Below are 24,180 nucleotides of genomic sequence, written 5' to 3'. Positions count from 1 at the left end.
CCACCTGAAAGCATGCGCGCCGGGAGTTGGCGACGCGGACTGCGCCTGCGCAAGGTCGGCCAAAAGCACACCTGGGAGAGGTCGTCCGGAAGGGGCAGCCGGGTGTGCGGTACGCCGGCTACGAGACTGAGGGTGACGCGGGGTCAGGACTGGGGGTGACGCGAGGCGGGGCGGGGGTGCCGTGGGCTCGGCGGCCGAGGTGGGGCCGCGTTCACTGGGTCGGACCCTTGGAGTGAGTTCCTGTTTGACCCTCACAGGAGCCCGGGCTCCGGACGAAGACTGGCCAGAGGGGCAGCGAGGGTCGCAGCCAGAGCTAAAGCCGGGGGCGTCCGCTGAGGAGACCGAGGCTCTAAAGGCCGGTGTGGAGAGGGGGCGGGTCGGCCTGAGGGTCCCGGGGAGCGTCCGGGGAGGGGCTGGTCCCCCAAGGGAGGACGGCGGCCCCGTGTCTCTAATTCAGGGGTTAGTAACCCAGACGGGTTGAAGAACTTGGGGAGGAAGGAATTACACCTTTATTGACAGTGTAAAACTTAGCAAGTCTTTCGGTGACTGACCGAGTGGCGTTCGCTCTGCCCAAAACGAAGTCGCGATTGCCAATGGGGATGAGTGTAAATGATGGTTGGAGACAGAGTATCTGCAACTCCGACAAACTCTTCTCCAGTTGTCGCTGCTTGGACATGACGATAGGACTTGTTATTTAACGCTGGAAAAAGAAGCATCTGTACTAATAGAGCATAAGTTTGTTTTAAAGACATTTTGGTACCTGTATCAGTATCAGTAATTAAAATTCTCTGTATTTTGATTAACGTGTGTAAACCCTTTATTTAATGTGGTCACTTGAACATTTAAAATTACATACGGGCTCACATTACGTTTCTCTTGGAGCTTCACCAGGTGCAGAATGGTAAAGGCCCTCTGCACTGGTGTCACTAGGGTGCTCGTCAAGAGAAGTTGTTTGATACTATTCACGGACTTGGGTTCAAAGCCAGCCAGTTCCAGAGCTAGTGGATCTCGCCCACCACACTGCTGCAGGGCCCCCAGCAAGTCAGTCCCCTCCCTGGGCCACAGATATTAATTTGTCCAACCTGCTGTCCCCTCTGAGGTCTTTCCACCTTCCAGTATAACCAGATCTTAAAATGTGTTCATGCTCGTTATTCTGATTTTTTTTTTTTAAATTCAGGGAGCTTTCTTCTCTCTTCTTTGAATGAGTTTAAGTATTCATCTGTTTGGGGGGAAAACTTTTTGTCAACTGACAGAGTCCTTAAATTGGGCCAAAAGCTCTCAGAGTAGATAAAAACTTCCCCAAATTGTTTCTTTTTTTTTTTTTTTCGGTACGCGGGCCTCTCACCGTTGTGGCCTCTCCCGTTGCGGAGCACAGGCTCCGGACGCGCAGGCTCAGCGGCCATGGCTCACGGGCCCAGCCGCTCCGCGGCATATGGGATCCTCCCAGACCGGGGCACGAACCCGTATCCCCTGCATCGGCAGGCGGACTCTCAACCACTGCGCCACCAGGGAGGCCCCCCAAATTGTTTCTTAAGTAACTAAAACTATTCATATCCTCCCATCAAAATAAGTGCATGGCTCTGTTCATAGGGGGTATTCTGATATTTTTTTATTAAAGTGTTTCAAATATGTAGACCAGGTTCTCTAGCCTAACTGTGCAATAGAAGTATAATGTGAGCACGTATGTAATTTAAAATTTTTAAGTAGCCGCATTAAAGTTTAAAGATTGTGAAATCAGTCTCAAATTTTCTTTAGCCCAGTATATCGAAAATATTATCATTTCAACATGTAAAAAAATGTGTAGTTTACCCTTTTTTTGTACAAAGTCTTTGAAATCTGGTGTATAATTTACCTTTAAAGCACATCTGCATTTAGTCTAGCCACATTTCAAGTGTCAATAGTCACATTGGACAGCACAGCTGAAGCCCATTTGTCCATGAATTTTGCAGAAGAGAAATGTTTAAGTTAACTTCCCTGTGCAGAGGCCCAGAATGCCAGTGTTTTTTTCCTAATAAATGATAATGCTATAATTTTTTGAACACTTATTAAACCCCAGGCATTATGCTAAAAACATCTCATTTAATCCTTATGGCCTTGTGGTAAGGTGAGTGGGTCTTGCAGCTGAAGGAATTGAGGTCCAAGAAGGTCAAGTAATGGGGCCGGTCACTCAGCTCTGGCCAGGGCTCAAAGTCAGCTCTGACTTGAGTGCCCAGTCACTTAGGTCGTGGCTCAGTGATACAGATCAATAGTTTAGGTCTGGGCTTCCCTGGTGACGGAGTGGTTGAGAGTCCGCCTGCCGATGCAGGGGACACGGGTTCGTGCCCCGGTCCAGGAATATCCCACATGCCGCGGAGCGGCTGGGCCCGTGAGCCATGGCCACTGAGCCTGTGCGTCCGGAGCCTGTGCTCCACAACAGGAGAGGCCACAACAGTGAGAGGCCCGCATACCGCCAAAAAAAAAAAAAAATAGTTTAGGTCTATCGAGTGCTCACCATGCTGCACCTGAACGCTGATATCTGAGATTGAATCATTGCTACGGTGCTGTGTGGGTGATGTTATAGTTAACCCCAGTTTATAGCCGAGGAGACTGAGGCCAGAGCAGTGAGTGCCCAGGGACTCAAGGATAGTTGTTTTGTGGAGCTGAAATGTGAACCTAACCCTAACCCTAGGCCTACTTTCTAACCTCAGGGCTCGTGCTTGTACCCACCTTCTCGGTCTTCTTTCTGCCTTTTGTGACTGTGAACTCACTTTGACTTTCACTGTTTTGCTGACCTATGCCAGGCCCTGGAGGGGAACGCCAGAGATGGACCTCGTGAGACTCTCGCGGCTCTTCTCCGGCCCCCGCCCCATGGGATTGGCCATCCTGCACCACCTTGACCCCCTCAGAGCCAGGTGGGCCGGAGGCAGGGAGGGGCCCATGTGGCCAAGGGCTGCAGGGCTGATTCAGCTAGTGCCAGCATCCTTCAACAGCTCCCTCTCTCGGCTGCCCCTCGGCCCGCGGAGCCAGAAGAACACAGGCAGCCTGAGCTCTGACCCAGGCCCGCCCAGCCCCACGGCCACCCAGGAGGAAGGGGAGGAGGAGAGCTTTGGGACTCTTGCCGACAAATACTCCTCCCGGAGAATGTTCCACAAATCGACAGCCCAGTTGTATAACCTGCGGCTCCAGGAACAGAGTGTTGAAGAAGATGAGGAAGGGGAGCTGCAGCCAAAATCATGGCAGGGCCCGAGAAACACCCCTTACTGGTACTTCTTTCAGTGCAAACGCCTGATCAAGGAAGGAAAGGTAGGGAACCTTTGGATTCTGTTGCTCCTGGCTCCTGCTTCCACCGTGCCGTGGTATTTTGTGATGGGCCGCCCAACCTTCCGGTCATCTCTAAAGGGTGGGATGCTGAGGGCTCCTCCCTCCTCTTTGTCTTCACTCCCCCCTCGGTGCTGCACCAGGAGACCCGCCAGCCTCCTGGCTTTCAGTGCCCCCTCCGTCATGCTGGTCCCATCTTCCTGTTACCAGCTCGGCCATCCCATGGACTCCCCATCTGTGTATTCAGCTGCCTCCTCACCATCTCCCTTATACTTACCCTCGGTGGCCTGCAATTTTTGTTCCCAACTTTGATTTCCCTATGCTTTCTTCATCTCACTCAGTGGTAACCCCATTATTCCATCCACCCAGGCCACATGCCTTCACATCATCTCTGAGTCTTCTCTTTCTCTCACCAGCTCTAGCTTCAAAATTTCTCCCGTCCTAACGTCTCACAAGCCAACCCCTGAATGCCCAGCCCAAGCCTTCTCCTCGCCCCCCTCAGCTATTATGACACTTGTCTCTGGGCTCCCCGAGGCTCTCTCCACCTCTTTCCAGGATGTGGGCTCGCAGCATGGAGCCATCCCATTAAAGCAGAGAGCAGATGGCCTGACTTCTCTCTCCAGCTCTCCCAGTGTATTCAGTGACACTGGGGATGTTCATTTCCTTAGGAATTGATAACGACATTCCATTTATATTTAAAAATCTCTTGGAGGTATATGTCGAAGCTTTGGTGAATGAAGTGACAGGATGTCTGAAATTTGCTTTCAAAAATTCAGTTTGCAGGAGGAGTGCAGGGTATAGATGAAACAAGATTGGCCAGACGTTAATAAGCATTGTAGTTACACTATTCTCTTTACTTTTGTGTATATTTGAGATTTCCCATAATGAAAAGTTGAGAAATAAAGAGAAGTCGGAGTCCTCACAATAGCTTATGAAGCCTGCAAGAACTGCCACCTGCCCTCCACTCCCCTTACCTCTCCGCCCGCATCTCCCCTCCTTCACTTACTCTGCTGCAGCCTCCTCTCTGCTCCCAAGCACACTCCAGCCTCAGGGCCTTTGCACTGGCTGTTCCCTCAGAGAGCCATGTGGCTCCTTCCCTCACCTCCCTCAGATCTTTGTTTACCTGGGCATCACCCCTGCCTCTCAGGGAGTTCCCCCATGGCAGTGGGGCCAGGAGCTCTCACAGGTGGTGGGAGACTGGTGGGCTTCCTTCCTGGCCACTGCGAAGGCCCATGGCTGCAGACCACGGGCACCAAGAGGCTGGTGGCAGAGGCCCAGGGTGGGTGTTTGTCTCCTGGGCAGGCCTGAGCTTGGGCTCAGCAGGGTCCCCCAGCCTCAGTCTCCCTCCCTCTGCTGAGGGTCTCTGAGGCCACCCTGAGTCCCCCCTGTTGTGCCCTCCCCCCACCCCTCTTCCCCAGCTGGCAGAGGCCCTGGACCTGTTTGAGAGACAGATGCTGAAGGAGGAGCGACTCCAGCCCCTTGAGTGCAACTACACCGTGCTGATCGGGGGCTGCGGGCGGGCCGGCTACCTGAGGAAGGCCTTCCAGCTCTACAATGACGTGAGCATGGGCCTGGGGGCAGCAGGGGCCAGGGGCCCTAAAAGAGCTGGGTGCAGATCCTGGATGAGTCACCTGCTAGTGCATTACCCCCTCCAGCCTCAGTTTCATCGTTCGTAAAATGGAGGTGATCTCAGATAACTACGTGATGACATGGGACGTCCTCCAGTGCCTGTCCGGGCCACGGCAGGGCCCACCGGTCCCCTGCCTTTTCCACTGCTAACTCCCAGTTAATTTACTTTGTGTTCCTTTTGTCTCGCTCCCATCCTCACGCTACACATGGGTGCACACGTGCACCTTTCTTCCAAAGCTGATCCTTTGAAAAAGGGCTTTTATTTCTCTTGGAAGGTGGTTTTACTTTACATTCGCCCACCTCTGGGGTGTGTTGTATTTGTCATTCTCAGAGCCAGGAAGCTGCTTCCTTCATGAGTCAGGAAAGAGCTGTGCCTGAGAGGACCATAGACTCTAGCAGAAGTATTCCCATCTTCTCCTGTAGCCAGGAGCTGGGAACATCCTTTATTCCAGCAAGAATTCTTGGGAGCCCTAGTCTCGTCATTTGGGCCTGGCCTATAGTAAGTCCTTAGTACACTCTGTGGAATATGTGAACACATACAGAGCATCTGCCCATCCTTGAAGTTGGGATCACCGTCTTCCTTTTTCAGATGAGGAAACTGAGGCCTGGAGGGATGAAGTGCCATGTCTAAGGTTACCTCTCTCGAGAGTGCTGGACTTGGGAGTTGAGCCCAAAATGGCCTGAGAACAGGGTTCTGTACACTCTGCAAAAGCTGGTCACCTACCCTCGGTCAGGTTGCTCTCCTCTGGGAAATAGCGAGTGCTTGGCTTTACCAGGAGTTTCTCAAACTCCGTCACCTGGAGGGCTTAATAAGCCCAGTGTGAGCCCAGGGTTTGTGACTCAGCGGGGGTGGGGTGGGGGACTACTGAGATGTGCTGCAGGGATGAGCTCCTGGCTGCTGCTGCTGCTGCTCCCGGGGCCTCTCTCCCATGATGCTCTCCCTTGTAACAGCCTTTCGAGGTGACCATATCACACCCATTTTTCCAATGACAAGCTAACTTACGACCCCTCAGGTAGTAAACATTGGAGCTGGGGTTTGATTACCACCCCCCTCCACCCTTTCCCAGACCAGATCCACCCCATGGATCTTAACAGTCAGGGTGGCCTGGTCGGCCACAGAGCGGGAGCTTTGGGGAGACCCTGCTGCAAAAGCACCCCAGTCCCAGGGTGGACTGCTGAGCACCATGGGGAGGATGGTTTCTTGTTTGGAGCATCTGCAGTGCAGGGTCAGTTCCCAGAGCCCCTCGGGCTGAGTCAGGGGTTCAGAGAGCCCAGCTCTGCGTGTCACTCGGTTCTGTGTTGTCACAGGCCCGGCTCCCAGGCCTGTTCAGTGTGGTAGCACAGTCTTCTCTAGCTTCCTCTCAGGGTGGCCATCGTCTGTGCATTGGGCTGATCCCAGAGCCACCTCCAAGTTTCTCCCCATCTCCACAGATGAAGAAGCGAGACCTGGAGCCCTCAGATGCCACCTACACAGCCTTGTTCAACGTCTGTGCTGAGTCCCCCTGGAAGGACTCTGCTCTGCAGAGTGCCCTGAAGTTACGGCAGCAGCTTCAGGCCAGAAACTTCCAGCTCAACTTGAAAACATACCACTCCCTGCTGAAGATGGCTGCCATGTGCGCAGACCTCAGGATGTGCCTGGATGTGTTTAAGGTGGGACATCGCTTCCTTCCTGCTCCCCATTCAGGGCCAGTCCCACGTGGCAGGGTGTGAGGCTGTGTTGTCTGTGTTCCTCATGCAGGAAGGTTCAGGGGCCGATGAGACAAGCCCCGTACTGGGCTCTGGGGTTCACAGGTGAATCCCATGAGACCCTGTTGTCAGAGGCCTGGGTCTGGCAGGCAGAGAGGCCCCCAGCCCTGTGAAGGCGGTGGGTCGTGTGCTCTGTCGTGTGCAGTCCCGCTGGATGGGACTCCGTGGTGCCGTACCAGAGGGTGGGCTTCATGGCGCTGAAGATGAGCCATTGCTCACTGAGGGGTCGTTCCAAAGGTCCTATAAGGCAAGTCCTGTGCCCCCATTTCATAGATGAGGAAACTGAGACCAGGGAGCATAATGCCTTGCCCACACTCCCACAGCGAGCCAGTGGTGAAGCTGGGACTTGAAGCCAGCTCTGTGCAATTCCAAAGCCTCATGTACAGGGGTTAAAAGTGGCTGCTGGGGTGGCCTTTGCGGAGAGGCTGCAGAGAAGTGACCAGAGCAGAGCCAGGAAGAGAGGCCTGGGAAGGAGAGGAGGAGGGGGTGCAGGCAGCAGTTAGCTCTGCTCAGCAGCTGGTACTGAGCTGGCCCGGAGCCGGAGTCAGGCCCCACCTCTTCCAGAGGCACAGCCCTGAGCCTGACCGGGGGTGTCTGCCCTTAGCCAGCCCCATCGGGCCTGGGCCTGGGCCTGGTCCTGGGCTCTTCTGCAGATTCTTATCCGGCCCTCTTTGTTCCCTCCCCCAGGAAATCATCCAGAAAGGACATGTGGTCACAGAGGAGACCTTCAGTTACCTGCTCATGGGCTGCATCCAGGACAAGAAGATGGGTTTCCGATACGCCCTGCAGGTCTGTCCCGCCTGGCCCTGCGTCCTGTCTCTCCTGTTGCCCTGCTTGCTCCCCCTCCGTGTGCCTGTGTTGGGTGCAAGTGATGATCCTGTGTGCGTTACTTGAGCACTTGCTCCTGCCCTGTGCTGGGTGTTTTTATATTTGTGATCTTTTGGCCTTCCCAGAGCACGCTGCTCCCTGCGTTGTACAGATGGCAGGGAGGGAGGGCACACGGAGGAGGCGTGGCTGCTGCTCCAGTCGGGGCACAGCCAGCCCACACTCTCCCACTCCGCTCCGTGGCTCTCTGTGCAGCCGGCCCAGACCCGCTGAGCTTACGGTCCCTGAAGGATGTCCGACCCATCCCCCACTCAGCGTCTCTGCGTGTGGGACCCAGGAGTCATCATTCAGTCCTGAGAGAGCCTCATGGACATTAAAGTTGAGACACGCTGCTCTAATCCCATCTCAGCTCCCCCCTTGTCAAGTGCGGAGGCGGAATTAGCACTGGTACCACAGCTGCCTCCCCAGCTTCTCAGGGGTGGGAAGGACCTGGAGCTCACCAAAAGCTCTAACTTCAGGTGCAGCCCACAGATCAGCAGCCTCAGGCTCACCTGGGGCTTCTCAGAAATGCAGGGTCTCAGCCCCACACAGGCCTCGTGCAGCCAGATCGGCATTTCAGCAAGATCCCCAGAGGGTTGGTCTGCACAGAGTTTGAGCCCCAGTGATCTGGGACAGCCCTGGACCACGTGCCTCCCCTCTGCAGACCCCCTGGAAACAGTGGCTGCCGGCCATCCCCTGGCTGCTTTATAGACAGGATCTGGTTCCTCCCTCTCTTTGGCCTCGATCTGTTGTAGTGAGAAGTAGTCTATCGCGCTAGCAGCCAGTTTGTGTCATGCACTTGTTAAACTGCTCAAGCTGGGCACCATAGCCCCGTTTTAGAGACGAGGAGGCTGAGGCTCCCGGAGGTTGAGTAACTTGCCCAAGGTCTCACAGCCACTAAGAAGCAGAGCTGGGATTTGAACCAAGAATCCCTCCTGCCACGGGATAGCGTCTGTGTCCCTGATAAACCTCAGTTCTGTCAGTATTCCCCATGGAGGTGGCTTCCCAGACCCTTGCCATCCTCAGGACCCTGTCTGGTGGGCAGCGGCCCTCTTGCATGTGGCACCCACCTGGGCCTGGCCGGCCCTGACTCGTAGGCACACTTGACGTGAGCTCCTGGCCGCTGCACGTGGCCTCCCAGTGAGCCCGCGGACAGGAGCCAGTGAGACCAGTGAGCCTCGTGGGGCATCTCGTGGCATCTTGGTTGGTGTCAGAGTGACTGCACGTGGTCAGACTGCCCCCTTGAGAACACACAAGTGTGCTAGACTCCTCGCTGAGGGGTGAAAACGACCTCAGCTTGAGGGGAGACAGGCCTGCCCGGGCCCACAGCTTGTGAGGCGCTCTTCCTGGCTGAGGCCCCCCTCTGCCCGCGCCCACTCCGTGCTCTCGAGGAAGCTGAGGACGCTGAGTGGGGCAGGGCACACAGCAGGCACTCAGGAAGGGCAGCTGAGTCCAATCCTTAAGTCAGCTGGACTCCTCCAGCACCTAGCCTCTCTGGCTGTCCCTCCCCAGGGGAGTAGGGAGAAGGGCCTGGGAGAGCCAGAGCGATGCAAGAGCGACACGGTTTTGGGGTGAGCCAGAGGAGGGGAGGAGCGGCGCTCTGTGGAGGCTCCCAGGTTCCGGGTTTCTTAGTGGCCCAGAGCCTGGCGTCTTTCCCGTGTCCTCCCCGCCCCCACGTTTGCTGACTGGTTGCTGCCTCGTGCTGCCTGCTCTGCTGAGGGCTCTTCGGAGCGGGAGCTGGGGGTGAGGCCTGTCTCTCCTTGGCAGGTGTGGAGGCAGATGCTGAGCCTGGGGCTCCGGCCGAGCCGGCACGGCTACAACCTGCTGTTGGGGGCAGCTCGGGACTGCGGCCTGGGGGACCCGGAGGTGGCCTCGGCGGTGCTCCTGAGGCCCAGGGAGGAGATGGTCCTGCTCCAGCCCCCGGCAGGTGGGCGGCAGGCAAGGAGGAGAGACAGGGTCGGGGCAGACGATAGCCTGTCTGCCAGGCTGCACGTGGAGGCCCTGGAGAGGCAGCTGTTTCTAGAACCTTCTCAGGCACTTGAGGGGCCTCTGGAGCCTCAGGAGGCCGGAGCCCGCGGCAAGGCCCAGCCTGGGGTGGAAACCAAGGCGGAGCCTGACCTCGCCGTGGCCCTCCCCTCTGTAGCCCCAGCGCCTCCCTGGGGGCTGGAGGCCAACCTCCTGACCCCGGGGGCGGTCCCCTCGGCTGTAGTCTCCTTTGGGACCGTGACGACTCCAGCCGACAGGCTGGCCTTGATGGGGGGCCTGGAGGGCTTCCTGGGAAAGATGGCGGAGCATGGGCTTCGGCCGGACATCAAAACCCTCACGCTGCTGGCGGAGGTGGTGGAGCCCGGCACTTCCGCAGAGTCCTCGCTGCTGACTGTCTTGGACGTGCACCAAGTGGAGGCCGACCTGACCTTCTTCAACACGCTGATGAGGAGGAAGAGCAAGCTGGGCGACCTGGAGGGGGCGAAGGTGAGGGGCGCGGGGGGAGGCACAGGGCTCCCGGCTGGGCCCTTCCTCTCCTTCCCCCTCAGACCCTCCCCTGCCAGGTGTGTCAGCCGTTCCTGTGAGAGGGGCGCAGACTGTCTGGAGCCCCTGGTGAAAACCTGGGAATCAGGTGGTGAACCAGCCATACTCCCCGCCCTCCCAGAGGGGCCACCCTTCAGCCCCGCCCCCGCCTCATGGACTTCCTCGCACTCACTGTTCTTGATTCTGTTCTGAGAGCTTCACATCCACTCATTTCTTTACTGACCATAGCAGGAAGCTCCGCTGGCCTGTGGCTTTCCTCGTCTCACAGATGGCGACGTTGGGGCCCTCACAGGATTTTTGTGCATTCGTACAATGTATTTCTGTGTGATGCCCGTTTTGCCAGAAGCTTTGACCTGGGCTCTCCTGAGAGCTGACAGAGGCAGCCTCTGCCTTCAGGCCCTCAGAGCAGAGCACAGCTTTCTCTAGAGCCCCACCCTGGGCCCCGCCCTGACCCAGCCAGGTTGAGCAGGCATCCTCTTCCTCAGCTCCTGCCCGGGGGCTCCCTCGGCCAGCACTTCCTATGCTGTTGTCAGCTTTGTCTCCTGCCCTGGACCACAGGACTGCCATCCCCTGAGGCCCTGGTGCTCAGTGGACATGGACGGCCCGAGCGCAGGGGTGGATGGTGGTCGGGAGAGGAGCAGAGGGGGCAGGAACATGAAGGGCATTCGAAGAAGGGATGACCTGCTACAGACAGGCGGGCTGGAAGGCAGGGAGGACTCGCAGAGCAGCTGAATCCTGGGGAGCTGGGCCAAGGCCAGTGCCCAGTGTGGTCAGCAGAGGGAGCCACGAGGCCTCGGAGCAGAGCAATGCCCTGGCGCCTCCAGCGGAGAAGGCTCTTGCCAGGGCTGCTGGGCTACAGCTTACGGTGATGCCACGTCTGTCCCCACAGGCACTGCTGCCAGTCCTGGCAAAGAGGGGAATCGTCCCCAACCTGCAGACATTCTGCAGCCTGGCCATCGGGTGCCGCAGGCCAGGGGATGGCCTGCAGCTGCTTGCAGACATGAGGGTGAGCAGGCCTGGGCCCAGGCAGGCCCCGTGGTACTGAAGAAGAAAGCTGGGGCGGGGGTGGTGCGAGGGGGCCCTCCTGAACCGCCCAGGCCTCTGCCCTCAGTGTAAGCTGTTGGGGGCGGGGCAGGGAGAGTGGGGTCGCTCTAGCTGCGAGTGTGGAATGGTCAGTGGCCCAATTTGGGAGAAAGGAAACCCTGGTGAGGCGCTGCAGGAATGGGCGTTGAGGGCCAGGGGTGTTAGGATCGCCAAGGTGGTGGCTGCGGGGTGAGATTGAGGGGTGGGGGCAGGTCTTGGCCCCAACCCTCTAGAGGGATGGAGGCCATGATGGGAGCAGGGAGGGTACCAGAATTCTCGGGGGACGGGGGTGCAGTGAACCACAGGAGGCAGTCTCCTGCCCTGATGTGGTTTACTGCCTGAGTCTGTTTATCTCTGAGAACAACCCTCTACTTGCTGTCCAGGTTCTTCGGGGCTGAGAGGGCGGGGTCCTCAGCCACCTGGGATGGACCCACAGAGCGGGGGACATGGAGCGGGGCGTACAGCCTGTTGTTGCTACAAGGTCCTGCCCTTCTTGTCCCTGGGGGCTGGTCTGCAGAGCAGGCCTGACTGGCAGGGTAGCTCCCCAAGCCCGACGTGTCACCGGTGGCCGCTCTGTCCCAGCCACCACCATCATCTCACTGATGGCATTTCTGTGATGTTCCAGAAATCCCAGATGACCCCCAACGCCCACATCTACAGCACCCTCATCAACGCGGCCGTCAAGAAGCTGGACTACGCCTATCTCATCGACGTCCTGAAGGACATGAGGCGGAACAGGGTTCCGGTGAATGGAGTGGTCATCCGCCAGCTGGAGTTCGCAGCCCAGTACCCACCCACCTTCGACCGGGTAAGTGCGCCAAGCTCTAACGTGCCCGTCATCTCCCTAACCAGCGCCATCCCCCACCCCGCCCGCTTCTGACCTGCTGGGATTGGCATCCTTTTGCTTTAAACTGTCGGTGGCTTCCCTTGGGAAAAACCCAAACTCCTCAGACTGCGGCCTGCAAGCCCCTGTTCACGTGGCTCATTTCATCTTAGGCCACTCCTCCCTTGATTCACTGTCAGTCCCACGGCGTCTTCCCTGCCTCGGGGTTTTTGTATTCCCTCCACCTTGAGTAGGCTGCCCTGCTTTTTACATGGCTGTGGTTCCTTCTCATCTGGTAGGTGTAGGCTCAGATGGCTCTTTCTCAGAGGTGCCCTGCTGGCGGCCCCCATACGAGCACTATTCCTTTTCACCATGTTTCACAGTCGGTAATTACACGCACACGTGTGTGACTCTTCCCTTGAAGAGATTGTAAAAGCTCCTAGAGGTGGAGACTGTCTGCCTTGCTCACCTGGGTCCCTGGTGCCTGCCTGTCGTCCAGCGCCCAGCATAGATTGTTGTTTGTCGGGTGAATGGGGACAGCAGGAGGGCAGCGATAGAATCTGATTTGTAACTGCCACTTCTCTCCTTGCTGTTCTGAGGATATCAGGCTCCAGGGCTTTGGTTTTTAGGTCCGCTGAGTCAGACCCTGTGCTGAGCACCTCCAGAGCAGCTGTGGCCTGACTGGGAGGGAGACAAGTCGGCCAGGACACACCAAGCCAGGGGACGTGGGGTCAGGGACGGCTGTGCATGGGGGATGCTTGAAGGCTTAGTAAGAGCTAGTGAGACAGCGGTGGAGAGTATGCCGGAGGGCATAGCTGGGCATCTTTGAACAGCTGATTGTTAGTCTTACCTTACTGATGCCTTGGAGTTCTTTAAATATTCTGGACACTAGTCTTTTGTTGGTTTCATGTTGTAAGAATCTTCCGGTTGGGGGGTTGTCTCTTCACTATGTAGGGCCCACTAGGGGTCTTCTCAGGTTCAATCAACAGTCACCAAACTACCAGAAGCCTAAAGCTTATTGTATTCAGTCATACATTCATATTTCCTTATTGGTCGACTGACTTCTGTTTGTGATCATCAGGTTTTTGCTTCACGTACTTTCAGGCTCTATTAGGTACAAGTTTAGAATTGTTAAACCTTTTGAATCAACCCTTTTATCATCATGTAGTAACGGTCTTTATCTCATACGTTTTGTCTGTTTTCTCTCTGGTCTTCTCTGTGTTCCTCTACCAGCTTTCTCTTGGTGTCTGCCTGGCACGTCTTGTCTCCTTTCCTTCTTCCCTCCTGTCCTGAGACCTCTGCAGCAGTGCTGAGGTGACAGTCAGAGGGAGGCGATGCCTGTGCCGAGCGGGAGGCGCTCAGCAGGCTGTGGAGGCACAGCTGGTGGCGCCCAGCGATTCTAGCTGTGCGGGGCTGGGGTGCCATGCCTGGGTATATAGGAACACAGCAGCACAGACTCGGAAAGGATTGTTAGCAGATGAGAGAGAATCTGGGTCTGCCCCATGGTACAACTTAGTTTCTCTACTGTACACCACTCAGTGTTGAGCAGCTTTTCTACCCTCTCCCTTTGACCAACTGGAAGCAAGAACAGCTTCCCTGAGCCCTGAGCCAGCTGCCATGGTTTGGGGTCAGCGGTAGGTAGCATGCAGTGAGTCTAATCGTGGCCCCTCTGAGCCTTGGAACCCCACGCTTTTCCAATTACAGTACAAAGGGAGAAACACCTACTTGGAGAAGATTGATGGCTTCCGAGCTTATTATAAGCAGTGGCTGAAAGTGATGCCAGCAGAGGAAACCCCCCACCCGTGGCAGAAGTTCCGGACCAAACCAAAGGGAGACCAGGACACCGTCACTGTGGCCGATGTGGACAGAGGCCCTGGGGGCAGGTGATGGGGAGACCCTGGGGGACTTCCAGCAGAGCTGGAACAAAGTGAATGGCCTTCACATGGCTCTGCGGGAGCCCCAAGAGTCCCTTTCATATTCAAGACACGTGAACGTGCCGGTGTAGCTGCAAGCTTGAGGGAAAGGCCTGGGCCACACAGTAAGAGCTGCAGCTTTTTGCAGGCATTGGTCTGAGGTGCCCAGGAAGTTAATGGCAAGTCCAAGAGCAGCTTGGGCCACCTTGGTATGTCATCTTAGGCCCTCCTCGCCTGAGAGGTTGCCACCCCCATCACTGATGAGGAAAGTAAGTGCTCAAGGTCACACAGCACCTGTGAGGTGGAGTTAGGATCACGCCTTAAGGGCAACTGGTCTCCAGGGCTTGGCGCTGTCCCACTGGGTTCCACAGACTGCTGGCTCTGAAAGAAGGCAGGCAGCACCCAAAAGGTTTAAGAGTTTTATTTCTGCAAATCACAGCTGATGAACACCAAAGCCTTCACACGTAGAGACCATGCTCCTACTCGGGCCTGGGGAACTGCTCTGAGGAAGAGCTGCTCCCAGGAAAGGGTGGCGTGACAGGCAGAAACCTGCGCAGTCCAGAGTCCAGGGCGGAGAGGGGTTGGGGCCCCGACGGCCTCAGCCAGAGCAGCCCCGGCAGCCGCAGTGCGTGCACTCGATGATCCGGCCCTGCAAACAGAGGACAGCTGAGACCCCGTGCCCCTGCCACAGGCCATACGCCCACACGCAGGAATCCTCCTGCAGGAAGGGTGGCCACGGGACATCCACTCCCCGTAGGACACTCCTCAGAAACCCTCCGTGACAGTGCTGGATGGGGAAAATTCGGTTCCCTCATGAAGATGGAAACAGCTGCTGTTGACACTGCAGTTACTTCTCTATGTGGATTTAATTTATGCAAATTCAGTGTACACACTTGCTCCCAAAAAAGGAAAAAAAAAATCTGTGTAAATGATTCTTGTTATTCTGCAAAGCCGCAGGACACACCCTATAGTGAGCTGGGGGTGGGTCTGCTACTGCTCAGGGGGCTCAGCGCCAGAGGCCTCAGTGCCTCCTCTGGGCTGGGAACTTTCCACTGTGGGCTCGGGAAGAAGAACAGTGTGTACTTGAATCTGTGTGGCAGCGGAACAGTCTTGTACCCCAGGCCAGGTGTGGCCTAGTGTCTGGCCGGGGCGGGGGAGCCCACCCAGCAGACAAAAGGCCCCAGGGCAATGGTGTTTATTTTCCTTTTTCTTCTTTTTTGGAGGAGCAAGACTCTGGTCTAAGGAAACAAAATCTGATGGTGAAACCCAACTAAATCTGAAGCAGGCTCTGTTGCGGCCACAGGTCTGGGGCAGGAGCCCCAGCTAGACATCAACGTGGAACCCCGGGGCTCTCGGAGGACCAGGGCTTCTGCTGCTCCGCCACCCCTCCTGCCCCCGCCAGAGACCAGCACCAGAGCCGCCCCTCAGGAGGCAGCCCGTGCTTGCTCTCCACTGCTCCACATGCCCGTCCTTGAGCTTCCAGATGGTTCAGGGGACAGAGCTGCCTGCTGAGCTAAAGCCCTTGGCCCAGAGCCGAAGCCTTACAAGCTGTAACTAGTGCTGCAGCGTGAAGGGACCTTGTGACGAGGGACCGTGTGAAATAAGACATCTGGCCTGACCTCCCAGCGGGGCCCACGGCAGTCAGCCGAGGGGCCGCGCTCAAAGGCCGCTAACGGCCAACAGCCCAGCAACCCTTCTCTGCCTCCTGCGGCTCCACTTCAGAGGCGTATGTGCGTGGAGCCGAGCTACTGCACACCCAGCCGTGTTCCCCAGCCGCCCAGGAAGTTCTGGCAGGAGACGCGGTGATGCTAACATTGAAGTGTCCCTGGGAGGAAAAGGAGGCTTGGAAAAAAGGGCGGCTGAAGGGCAAGCACTGGAGGGAAAGGGACAAGCTCCTGCCGACTGGCCCACCCCTCCGGCCACCCTGGGGGTGGATATCATCACCCCCATTTGGTTAAGTGAGGAAAGGAACCCAATAACTTGCCCAAAGCAGGAGGTGAGACTGGCCCCCAGATGTAAGATAATTACTGCCGAAATCCCTGGCATGGATTCCTGACCAGAGGGTCTCACTGCTGGGGGGATGGCCAACCACAAAACAGAACAACATAAAACCCCTTGTGGTCAACTAGGGCAGAATCAGTAACATCCCACCCAGTCGTCAGACATGACAGGGGTGGAGACATTACCACTTCCAGCTTGCTTTTGGGGACCCGGCAAATGCAGTTCGTCCCAAAATTGGTGTCCCGTGTCTGAATGCACCGCAGGCAGCATAGGTTCTCATATCCCTGCTTTTTCCATTTTGCGATCAGGTTTTTATCTGCATAGCCTTCTTTAATACAGTATTCATACAGTTCTGTCAAAAAGATGGGGAAAGGGCATCAGAGCATAGTGTAACAAAGCTCCCAGGCTTCCCTGGTGGCGCAGTGGTTGAGAATCTGCCTGCTAATGCAGGGGACACAGGTTTGAGCCCTGGTCTGGAAGGATCCCACATGCTGCGGAGCAACTAGGCCTGTGAGCCACAACTACTGAGCCTGCGCTCTAGAGCCCGTGAGCCATAGCTACTGAGCCTGCGCGTCTGGAGCCTGTGCTCCGCAACAAGGGAGGCCGCGATAGTGAGAGGCCCACGCACCGCGATGAAGAGTGGCCCCGGCTTGCCACAACTAGGGAAAGCCCTCGCACAGAAACGAAGACCCAACACAGCAAAAATAAATAGTTAATAAACTCCTACCCCAACATCATCTTTAAAAAAAAAAAAAAGCCGCCTCAGCTTTTAAAAAAAACAAAGCTCCCCCCACCCCTGGCCCATCACTACCCACCCTTAAAAAGAGTATTTAGCCAGGGGCTTTCCTGGTGGCGCAGTAGTTAAGAATCCGCCTGCCAATGCGTGGGACACGGGTTTGAGCCCTGGTCCGGGAAGATCCCACATGCCGTGGAGCAACTAAGCCCATGCGCCACAACTACTGAGCCTGCGCTCTAGAGCCCGCAGGCCACAACTGCTGAAGCCCGCGCACCTAGAGCCCATTCTCCGTAATGAGAAGCCACCGCAATGAGAAGCCTGCGCGCAGCAACAAAGAGTAGCCCCTGCTCGCCACCACTAGAGAAAGCCTGCGCACAGCAACAAACACCCAACGCAGCCAAAAATTAAAAGTATTTAGCTAATATTGGCCTGGCCCCTCTTTTTTTGGTGGTAAGAAACATCATGACACTTGCTGAGGTTTCAAGAATTAAATAAATCTGAAAGCTACTCAAGTTGGGAAGGTCAAGAGAGAATTTGGCCAATTACCTCTGCTTATGGCTTTCCGCTTGTAGAAGAGGTCAAAAATATAGCGGGTCTTCTGGTGATGGATCCTAAAGATGGGCCACAGAGATTCCACTTTCCTCTTTCCCTCGTGAGGTTCTGTTTCAGCTGGAGAGAAAACATGTGTTTGTTTTTTGGGGGATAGGGTAGTATGCATAGGATATAGTGTTATTTTTTTAATAAGTAGGGATAAAGAATAAATCCTTTGTACCCACTAGGATGGCTATAATCAAAATGACAAGACAGTAATAAATGTTGGCGAGGATGTGGAGAAATCAGAATCATCATACGCTGCTGGTGGGAATGTAACATGATGCAGCTGCTATGGAAAACAGTCTGGCAATTCCTCAGGAAGTTAAACAGAGTAACCATATGACCCAGCAATTCCACTCCTAGGTATATACCCAAGAGAACTGAAAATGCGCTTGCACACAAAAACCTGTACATGAATGTTCGTGGTAGCCAAAAAGTAGATATCACCCCAGGGTCCATCAACTGATGAATGGTTAAAATGTAATCTATCCACATGATGGAATATTTTTCAGTTATAAAAAGTAATGAAGTACACATGCCACAACAGGGATGACTCTTGAACACGTTATGCTCAGTGAAAGAAACCAGTCCTCACAGACCTATTGTATGACTTTGTCTATACAGACAGAAAGTAGATTAGTGGTTGCCTAGATCAGGGAGACCCCTGCTAAAGGGGATGGGGTTTCTCTGCGGGGTGATAAATACTGTAAAACTGACTGTGGTGATGGTTGCCTAACTCTGTGAACACACTAAACGCTGCTTAACTGAATACTTTAAAAGGCTGAATTTTACAGCATATGATTTATGGCTCATTAGGGCTGTTTGTTTTTTAAAAGATGAAGCAAAAGGTAAGCCACATGACTTAAACATTAATTGCTTTAAATTAAAAATGCCTTTTAAATTAGATAAATTAGAAAGCAAAGGTTTTAAAAAATCAAAGACAACCTCTGTTAATACCCGGGTCTCTGTCCTTCCAGACCTATTTCTCCAGCATAATAATTTCTCAAGATAATTCTGGACCTACAGATGGGCATTCTAATAATCTTTTAAGGCACCTCTAATTTCATTTCCCAATCAAAATCGTTTAGGGAAAAAAGAGAAGAAAAAAAAAGACAAGTCTGAAAGTTCTTAGCATGGCGAGCCTGCAGGAAATAATGGCTCCATCAAGACATGTAGGATCAGGTAGCACCTTGCACCTGCCAAAAGGCAAGTCTTTCTCTTAGCATTATAAGCTGGTCTTTGTCACCTCTTCTCGGTTTTTAGGGCAGAGGAGAAAGGTGAGAAGGGTTAAGAAACCTATACCTCCATTTCTCCAACACCGAGGCTGTTCTATTACCTAGAATTTGTAATTCAGCTCAATAAACAGGATTCTGTGATCCAAGTCAAAGGCAGGTGTTGAGGACTCAGCAACACTGCGTGTGTGCTATGGGCGAGGCCATGCTCCAGGTGCCCAAGATATGGCAGTGGGCAAGACACAGAAACCACAGAGGCATGATCTGAGAGGGAAGCAGATCTGCCCCTGGTGGTTAAGTGGTAACGGCCACAGAAAAGAAGGAAACAAGGAAGGGGATGGCGAGCAGGGAAAGAGGGGGACTGCCACTTCATACTAGTCATCAAAGGAGACATCCGCTCAGAGACCTTAAGAAACAAGACGTGCAAGGTGGGCTGGGGCGGGGTGGGCAAAATGGGTGAAGGTGGTCAAAGGGTACAAACTTCCAGTTATAAGTAAGTCCTGGGGAATCTATAGCATGGTGACTATAACGTTAATGATACTGTATTGTATATTTGAAAGTTGCTACGAAAGTAGATCTTAAAAGTTCTCATAAGAAAACAACTATGTGAGGTGATGGGTGTTCACGAAACTTGTGGTAGTAATTTCACAACATAGTCATATATAAAATCATGTTGTACACCTAAAACAATACATTGTATGTCAATTATACCTCAATTTAAAAAGAAGAAAAGAGAAGAGGGGCAAACGTGTACAAGGCAGAGCCAACAGCAATGTAAAGGCCCTGAGGTGGGACTGTAACTGGGGGTCAAGGGACAGCAGTGTGGCTGGGGGCTTGGTGGGTTGGGGGAGGTGGGGGGTAGGGGACGGAGTTCAAGGGGTGTGGGGAGAGTGTGCTTGACCTGGAAGGCCACAGAAGGACTTGGTTTTGCTCTGATGGGGGGATGAACCACTGCAGGGTCCTGAGCAGATGGTGATGTGATCTGACGTACAACCTAAAGCCCTCACCCTGGCGGCCTCGTGGAGAAGACTGCAGGGCGAGCAGAAGCAGGAGGCTGCTGCAGGCACCCAGGTGACAGGTGAGGGTAGCCTGGACCAGGTGGTGGGGTGGAGGGGCTAAAAGGAGTCGGATTTTAGATTCGTGAATTCTCTTAAGGTTTCAATAAGGATAACTTCAAACATACACAAAAGAAAACAGTATATTGAACTCCCAAGTACCTTCCACCTAGCTTCAACAATTAACATTCAGCTATTTGTATTTTATCTGGTTCTCCCTACTTTTAGGATTTGGGGGAACTGGAGTATTTTAAAATGAAACTTCTAGTGTTGAGTCAAGGCTGGAGAAGACATTTGTTCACCGGAGTCGAGAGTGTTTCGGAAAGCCACGTGACTAGATGGGATGACTGAGGGAAGGGGGGTGGGGGCCATGGAGCTCCTCAGGCTGCCATCCTGGACGTGGAACCTTCCTGTGCTTTTGAGTCATCTCTCAACATTTTAATGGTAGCATCACCCACATTTAAAAAATTTCTTTTTGGACCCATTTCCACAAGGTCACGTGAACATTCTTGGATATCATTTTGTACAGGTTCGCACACACAGTAGAAGGCAGATTTCAGTGGGCGATGTGGAGTCCTGCCACTAGGAGGGTATGAAAAGAGGCCAGAGGTAGGGGACACTGTGGCACAGACGAGACTTAGGTTTCTGCCTCTTTGCTAATGCCCCAAACCGCCTATTAACTTCAAATTTCAATTAGTTTAAAGTACTTGTAAAAGCAAAGTTATTTACAAGTCCTGGTTACAGTCCACGGAGATAGTGCCTTTATTTCTCAGTCACCCATAAGAACCCCTGCCACACATAACTTCCCCCATCTCTGCCCCGTAGTCCCTATAATCAGGCTCTTTTTGTTTGGGGACTTATAGGGCAACAGTGGCTATACAAAAACTTGAGTAGCAAGCTAAGAAACATACAAAGAGCTGGGCAGTTGTGCTGAGCTAGGAAATAACGGACAAACTAGGAGAAAACAGGAATTTTCCTTCCTAAGATAAGAGGACCAACTGCTTCAATAAGTGTGAGTTGTCCTGTAAATGGCCCTCAGATCAGAAGGACAGGCCTGGCAATGCCACTGGCTTTGGGCCTTTGTGGGCCCAAGGCTCCTCCATGGCCTAGGAGTGCGGCCGCAGATCCCACAGGCAAAACTTGCGCGGAAGGCTACAAACTGGAGGCTGGCAGCCTTTATCAGCCTGAAGGCTGGCTTTGTTTGCCTCCTCCCACAGACACTTTTTTTTTAAGTTTGAATTTTAAATTAGAAGAGTTCACACAGAAAAGCTGAATTTCTGCTTATCTTGGAAAAAGAAAAACACTCAGCAGATCTGGCAAAGCTGAGGCTGTATCCCACATGGTAAGTGGCCCTGGGTGAGTAGCAGCTTCTCCCCATCCCAGCGCCCCCTATTGTTCCCAGCACTAAAGCCAGCTCTGGTGCCACCTGCCATCCACTCTGTTTTCTTTATAGTGGAAGCGAGAGCAACATGAAACTAGGTCTTAAAACCTGTGTATCAAAAGTGGGAAAGCAGGGCTTCCCTGGTGGCGCAGTGGTTGAGAGTCCGCCTGCCAAAGCAGGGGACACGGGTTCGTGCCCCGGTCTGGGAAGATCCCACATGCCGCGGAGCGGCTGGGCCCATGAGCCATAGCCACTGAGCCTGCGCGTCTGGAGCCTGTGCTCCGCAACGGGAGAGGCCACAACAGTGAGAGGCCTGCATACCGCAAAAAAAAAAAAAAAAAAAAAAAGGGGGGAAAGCAGAGAAGAACTATATGTTTAAATAAAAACAAGAGAAAGAATACTTCTTTTGATGGTAAAGAATATCACATACATCTAAATGCTCTCCCTCCAAAAAGTCACCCCTTAAAAAGAGGAAGTAGGTTTATTTGCAAGGACTCACAAAAATGTCTTCTATTACAGCAATCTCTAAGTTCCTTTATGTTGAATAAAGATCTGTTTGGGGAAGAAATCTCTCAGCCCAAAATGACCTGATTACTGCAAGTTCTGGGTATTTAATAGAAGTTACCTGATACAGTCAGCTTCAAAGGAAGCAAAGTAACTTAACACCCACTTACTACTTATTGCTAGAGGTATGACTTCATAATAACAAAGGTTAGATTAATTACCAAAAACCTTAAAAAAAAAAAAGATCACTTTAAAAAGCAATTCAGTAAGTGGTTATACTGTGATAAAATTTCCCAAAACTGCACACTACCCTAACTCACAAAGTGCAGGATCACACAACATTTAGAGGGAAGTGAAGATGGTGCATTCTGGAAAACTGGTAGATGATGCGAAAACAAAGTGATGATGAAAACAGAGACACAAGAAAAATCCGAATAAAAATGTTTCAGAAAATTTGGAAGTGAAAAAGAACAGGATTTCCCAAGTAAATATATTTTGTATGATTTTAAATATACCTCTAACCAACACAGCAAATAATTATAGGTAGACTACTTGATCTATACTCCCTAAAGCTCTTATATTCAAAAACATTTTTGAGGACCTTTTCATTTGTATTATCTTACTTTCTGGCATTTATAGTATTCCTATCAGTTAATAAGCAAAACATGTCAGTGTCAGGAGGCCACAGTGGTACAGCCTGTCTCTTCCCATTTATGCTTGCATTTATGCCTGGCCCCTTGAAGCATGTAAGCCTGTGACCCTTGGACACGGTCCACTCAGATAGGAACTCTCCGACTCACCTTCTCTCATCTTTTGATCTAATTCATCCAATGTTGGCTCGATCAACTCCCAGCCATCTGGGGGAGCTTTCCGGCTTCTTTTGACTTTAGGCATTTTTTCCCCAGAAGATAATCTGCAAAGATCTGTGGGGAAAAAAATTAAACGAATTGGTTTCTGAGCCTCAGATCCCCAAAAGACTTCACAAGCCACAACTCTGGTGCACACTCATGTCCCTAAGTCTGTTTCCTCATCTGTAAAGGGGGGATAATAGAATCTACTTATGGGGCCATTATGAAGATTAATTATAATTATATGTAACATGCCTGGCATTTAATGTGTGCTTACTAGATTTTTGCTGTTATCATTAACTGACATCAACTATGAGCCTGTCCCTGTACTGAGAACATAGAACAAAGAATAAGACACACACTGTTCCTGAGAAGGCGATATTCTAGCAAGGAAATACAAAGTGAAAAGGGAATTACAACACAGTGTGAGGAGACTATGGTTGGGAAAGGGAAGAAGATGAGTGTTTAAAAAGGATAAAGACAGTGTGAAACCAAAGTACCTTAGGGTCTGTTTCCCAAGAGTGTGTGTAGCAGAAAGAAAGATCTCTGGTCTCTTCAGTTACAGGCTTAGGTTCTTGGCCAGCTGTGACTTTGGAGAGGTCACCTTCCCTCTCTGGTCCTCAATCTTGTCTATAAGACGAGGACAGTGTATTAGCCGGATGGCCAAAGTCTCTTAAACCCAACAAACATACTACATAAAGGAAAGTCATGTAAAGCCCAACAACAGACCAGTGCAAATCTACATAGCAAGTCATTTTTCAAACCGCATAGCATTTCCTAGGTGGCAAAGAGAACTCAGGTTAATGATCTCATCTTTAAGTATAGCAGAGTCCTCTCTTCCAAGTTCATTGAGTTCCTCCCCCCTGTAGCGAGCCTGACAAGTTCATGAAGCCCCGCCGCTCCCTTTCATGAATTCTCCGTAACAACCTTACAGATGAAGATCAAACTACAAGAGGTAAACTCAGGGTCGCACACAGCTGGGAACTGGAAGAGTCCGACTCTAATCGGGGGCTCCTGACTCCCAAATCAGTGGTCTTTGCACTTGTCTACCCTGCTATGAAGCTAGAGACGGATGGAATCTGGTCCCTGTCCCAACGCGCAAGGGCTGGGAGGACAAAGACACGGGAATGACCACTCTACTAAGACCCAGGGAGATTCGAGGGCCTGGCCCAGCCGGGGAGTCACAGGAGGCCTCCCAGGAGAGGTAACAGCTAAGAAGTAACCAGATCAAGGAGAAAGAGGTGCGGGGCCGTATAAGAGAGGTGGTAGCGCTCGGCAGAGGCGGCGAGCGGAAAGGCGTTCGGAGGGAGGGAGGGAGGGAAGACGTTACAGCCTGGGTTGTAGGAAAGGCTCAGAGAGACGACTGCATCTGAACGGGGCTTACGAGAACAAGCAATATTTAGACAAAAGAAGTTCCAGGCGGAGAAAAAAAGCATGGAAAGTAAAGGGGGGGAAAAGCCTAGAAGCAAGGGAACCCCCCAAATCTCTCATCCCTTCGGCCGAACGAGCAAAACGCCGCCTCCTCTGTGGAACTCACTTCGACCTCCCGGTCCAGAGGCCCGAACTCGTCCCAGTTCAGCTGTTCAGATCGCCCTTCTGGGCCAATGCAGACCTCCGATCCCTGGCCCCAGCAGTCACCAAGGTACTCGAAAACAGGAGAAACACTCACCACGTCCTCCGTCGCCGTCGGACACCCCTTCTCTATTGCCTGCCTCCGCTTCCCAAGTTATCCCTTCAGGATGAGGTCCTCGCGGAGCCCCGCCCCACCTAGCGCGGAAATTGCGTTATCTTAGGTGTCCGCAGCTCTGCCTGTACAGAATTCCAGAGCCGCTGTCGTCTTTTGTCCTCACGTCCCTGGGGGTGACTGGCAGGCTTACGCGCTTCCCCCGGAGCGGGGGCTGGGGGCTCTGTTGCCCAGCAGCGCGCGTGCGAGCCTGGGCTCAGG

At 53.2% G+C, this 24,180-nt stretch overlaps 2 protein-coding genes across 10 annotated transcripts; one reads left to right on the top strand and one right to left on the bottom strand.

Moving 5' to 3' along the window:
• The first annotated feature begins 21 nt into the window (after positions 1-21).
• Positions 22-16,063, top strand: LOC309816860 (pentatricopeptide repeat-containing protein 1, mitochondrial-like). 6 transcript variants are annotated; one of them, XM_082644662.1, is made up of 11 exons: positions 22-109; positions 258-355; positions 2,781-3,282; positions 4,716-4,856; positions 6,358-6,576; positions 7,360-7,461; positions 9,304-10,008; positions 10,955-11,071; positions 11,774-11,956; positions 13,676-13,850; positions 15,108-16,063. In XM_082644662.1, the coding sequence occupies exons 3-11, from the start codon at positions 2,803-2,805 to the stop codon at positions 15,209-15,211; spliced, it is 2,226 nt and encodes a 741-aa protein (XP_082500788.1). In that variant the 5' UTR covers positions 22-109; positions 258-355; positions 2,781-2,802; the 3' UTR covers positions 15,212-16,063. The 6 variants fall into 6 exon arrangements, with proteins under 6 accessions (XP_082500788.1, XP_082500785.1, XP_082500789.1 ...); XM_082644659.1 differs by having other exon boundaries at positions 29-132; XM_082644663.1 differs by having other exon boundaries at positions 29-132; positions 13,676-13,854; positions 15,115-16,063.
• Positions 14,290-24,176, bottom strand: BUD31 (BUD31 homolog). 4 transcript variants are annotated; one of them, XM_082644672.1, is made up of 6 exons: positions 23,905-24,176; positions 22,736-22,865; positions 22,188-22,310; positions 17,168-17,290; positions 16,071-16,237; positions 14,290-14,533 (listed from the first exon to the last, which is right to left on the bottom strand). In XM_082644672.1, the coding sequence occupies exons 3-6, from the start codon at positions 22,279-22,281 to the stop codon at positions 14,483-14,485; spliced, it is 435 nt and encodes a 144-aa protein (XP_082500798.1). In that variant the 5' UTR covers positions 22,282-22,310; positions 22,736-22,865; positions 23,905-24,176; the 3' UTR covers positions 14,290-14,482. The 4 variants fall into 4 exon arrangements, with proteins under 4 accessions (XP_082500798.1, XP_082500799.1, XP_082500800.1 ...); XM_082644673.1 differs by having other exon boundaries at positions 23,773-23,908; XM_082644674.1 differs by lacking the exon at positions 22,736-22,865.
• Between the last annotated feature and the right edge of the window lie 4 nt (positions 24,177-24,180).

Source organism: Mesoplodon mirus, assembly GCF_964341445.2.
Source record: "Mesoplodon mirus genome assembly, chromosome: 15".
NCBI lineage: Eukaryota > Metazoa > Chordata > Mammalia > Artiodactyla > Ziphiidae > Mesoplodon > Mesoplodon mirus.
The sequence above is the reverse complement of the archived record's forward strand: the minus strand, read 5'-3'. Positions and strand labels throughout refer to the sequence as shown.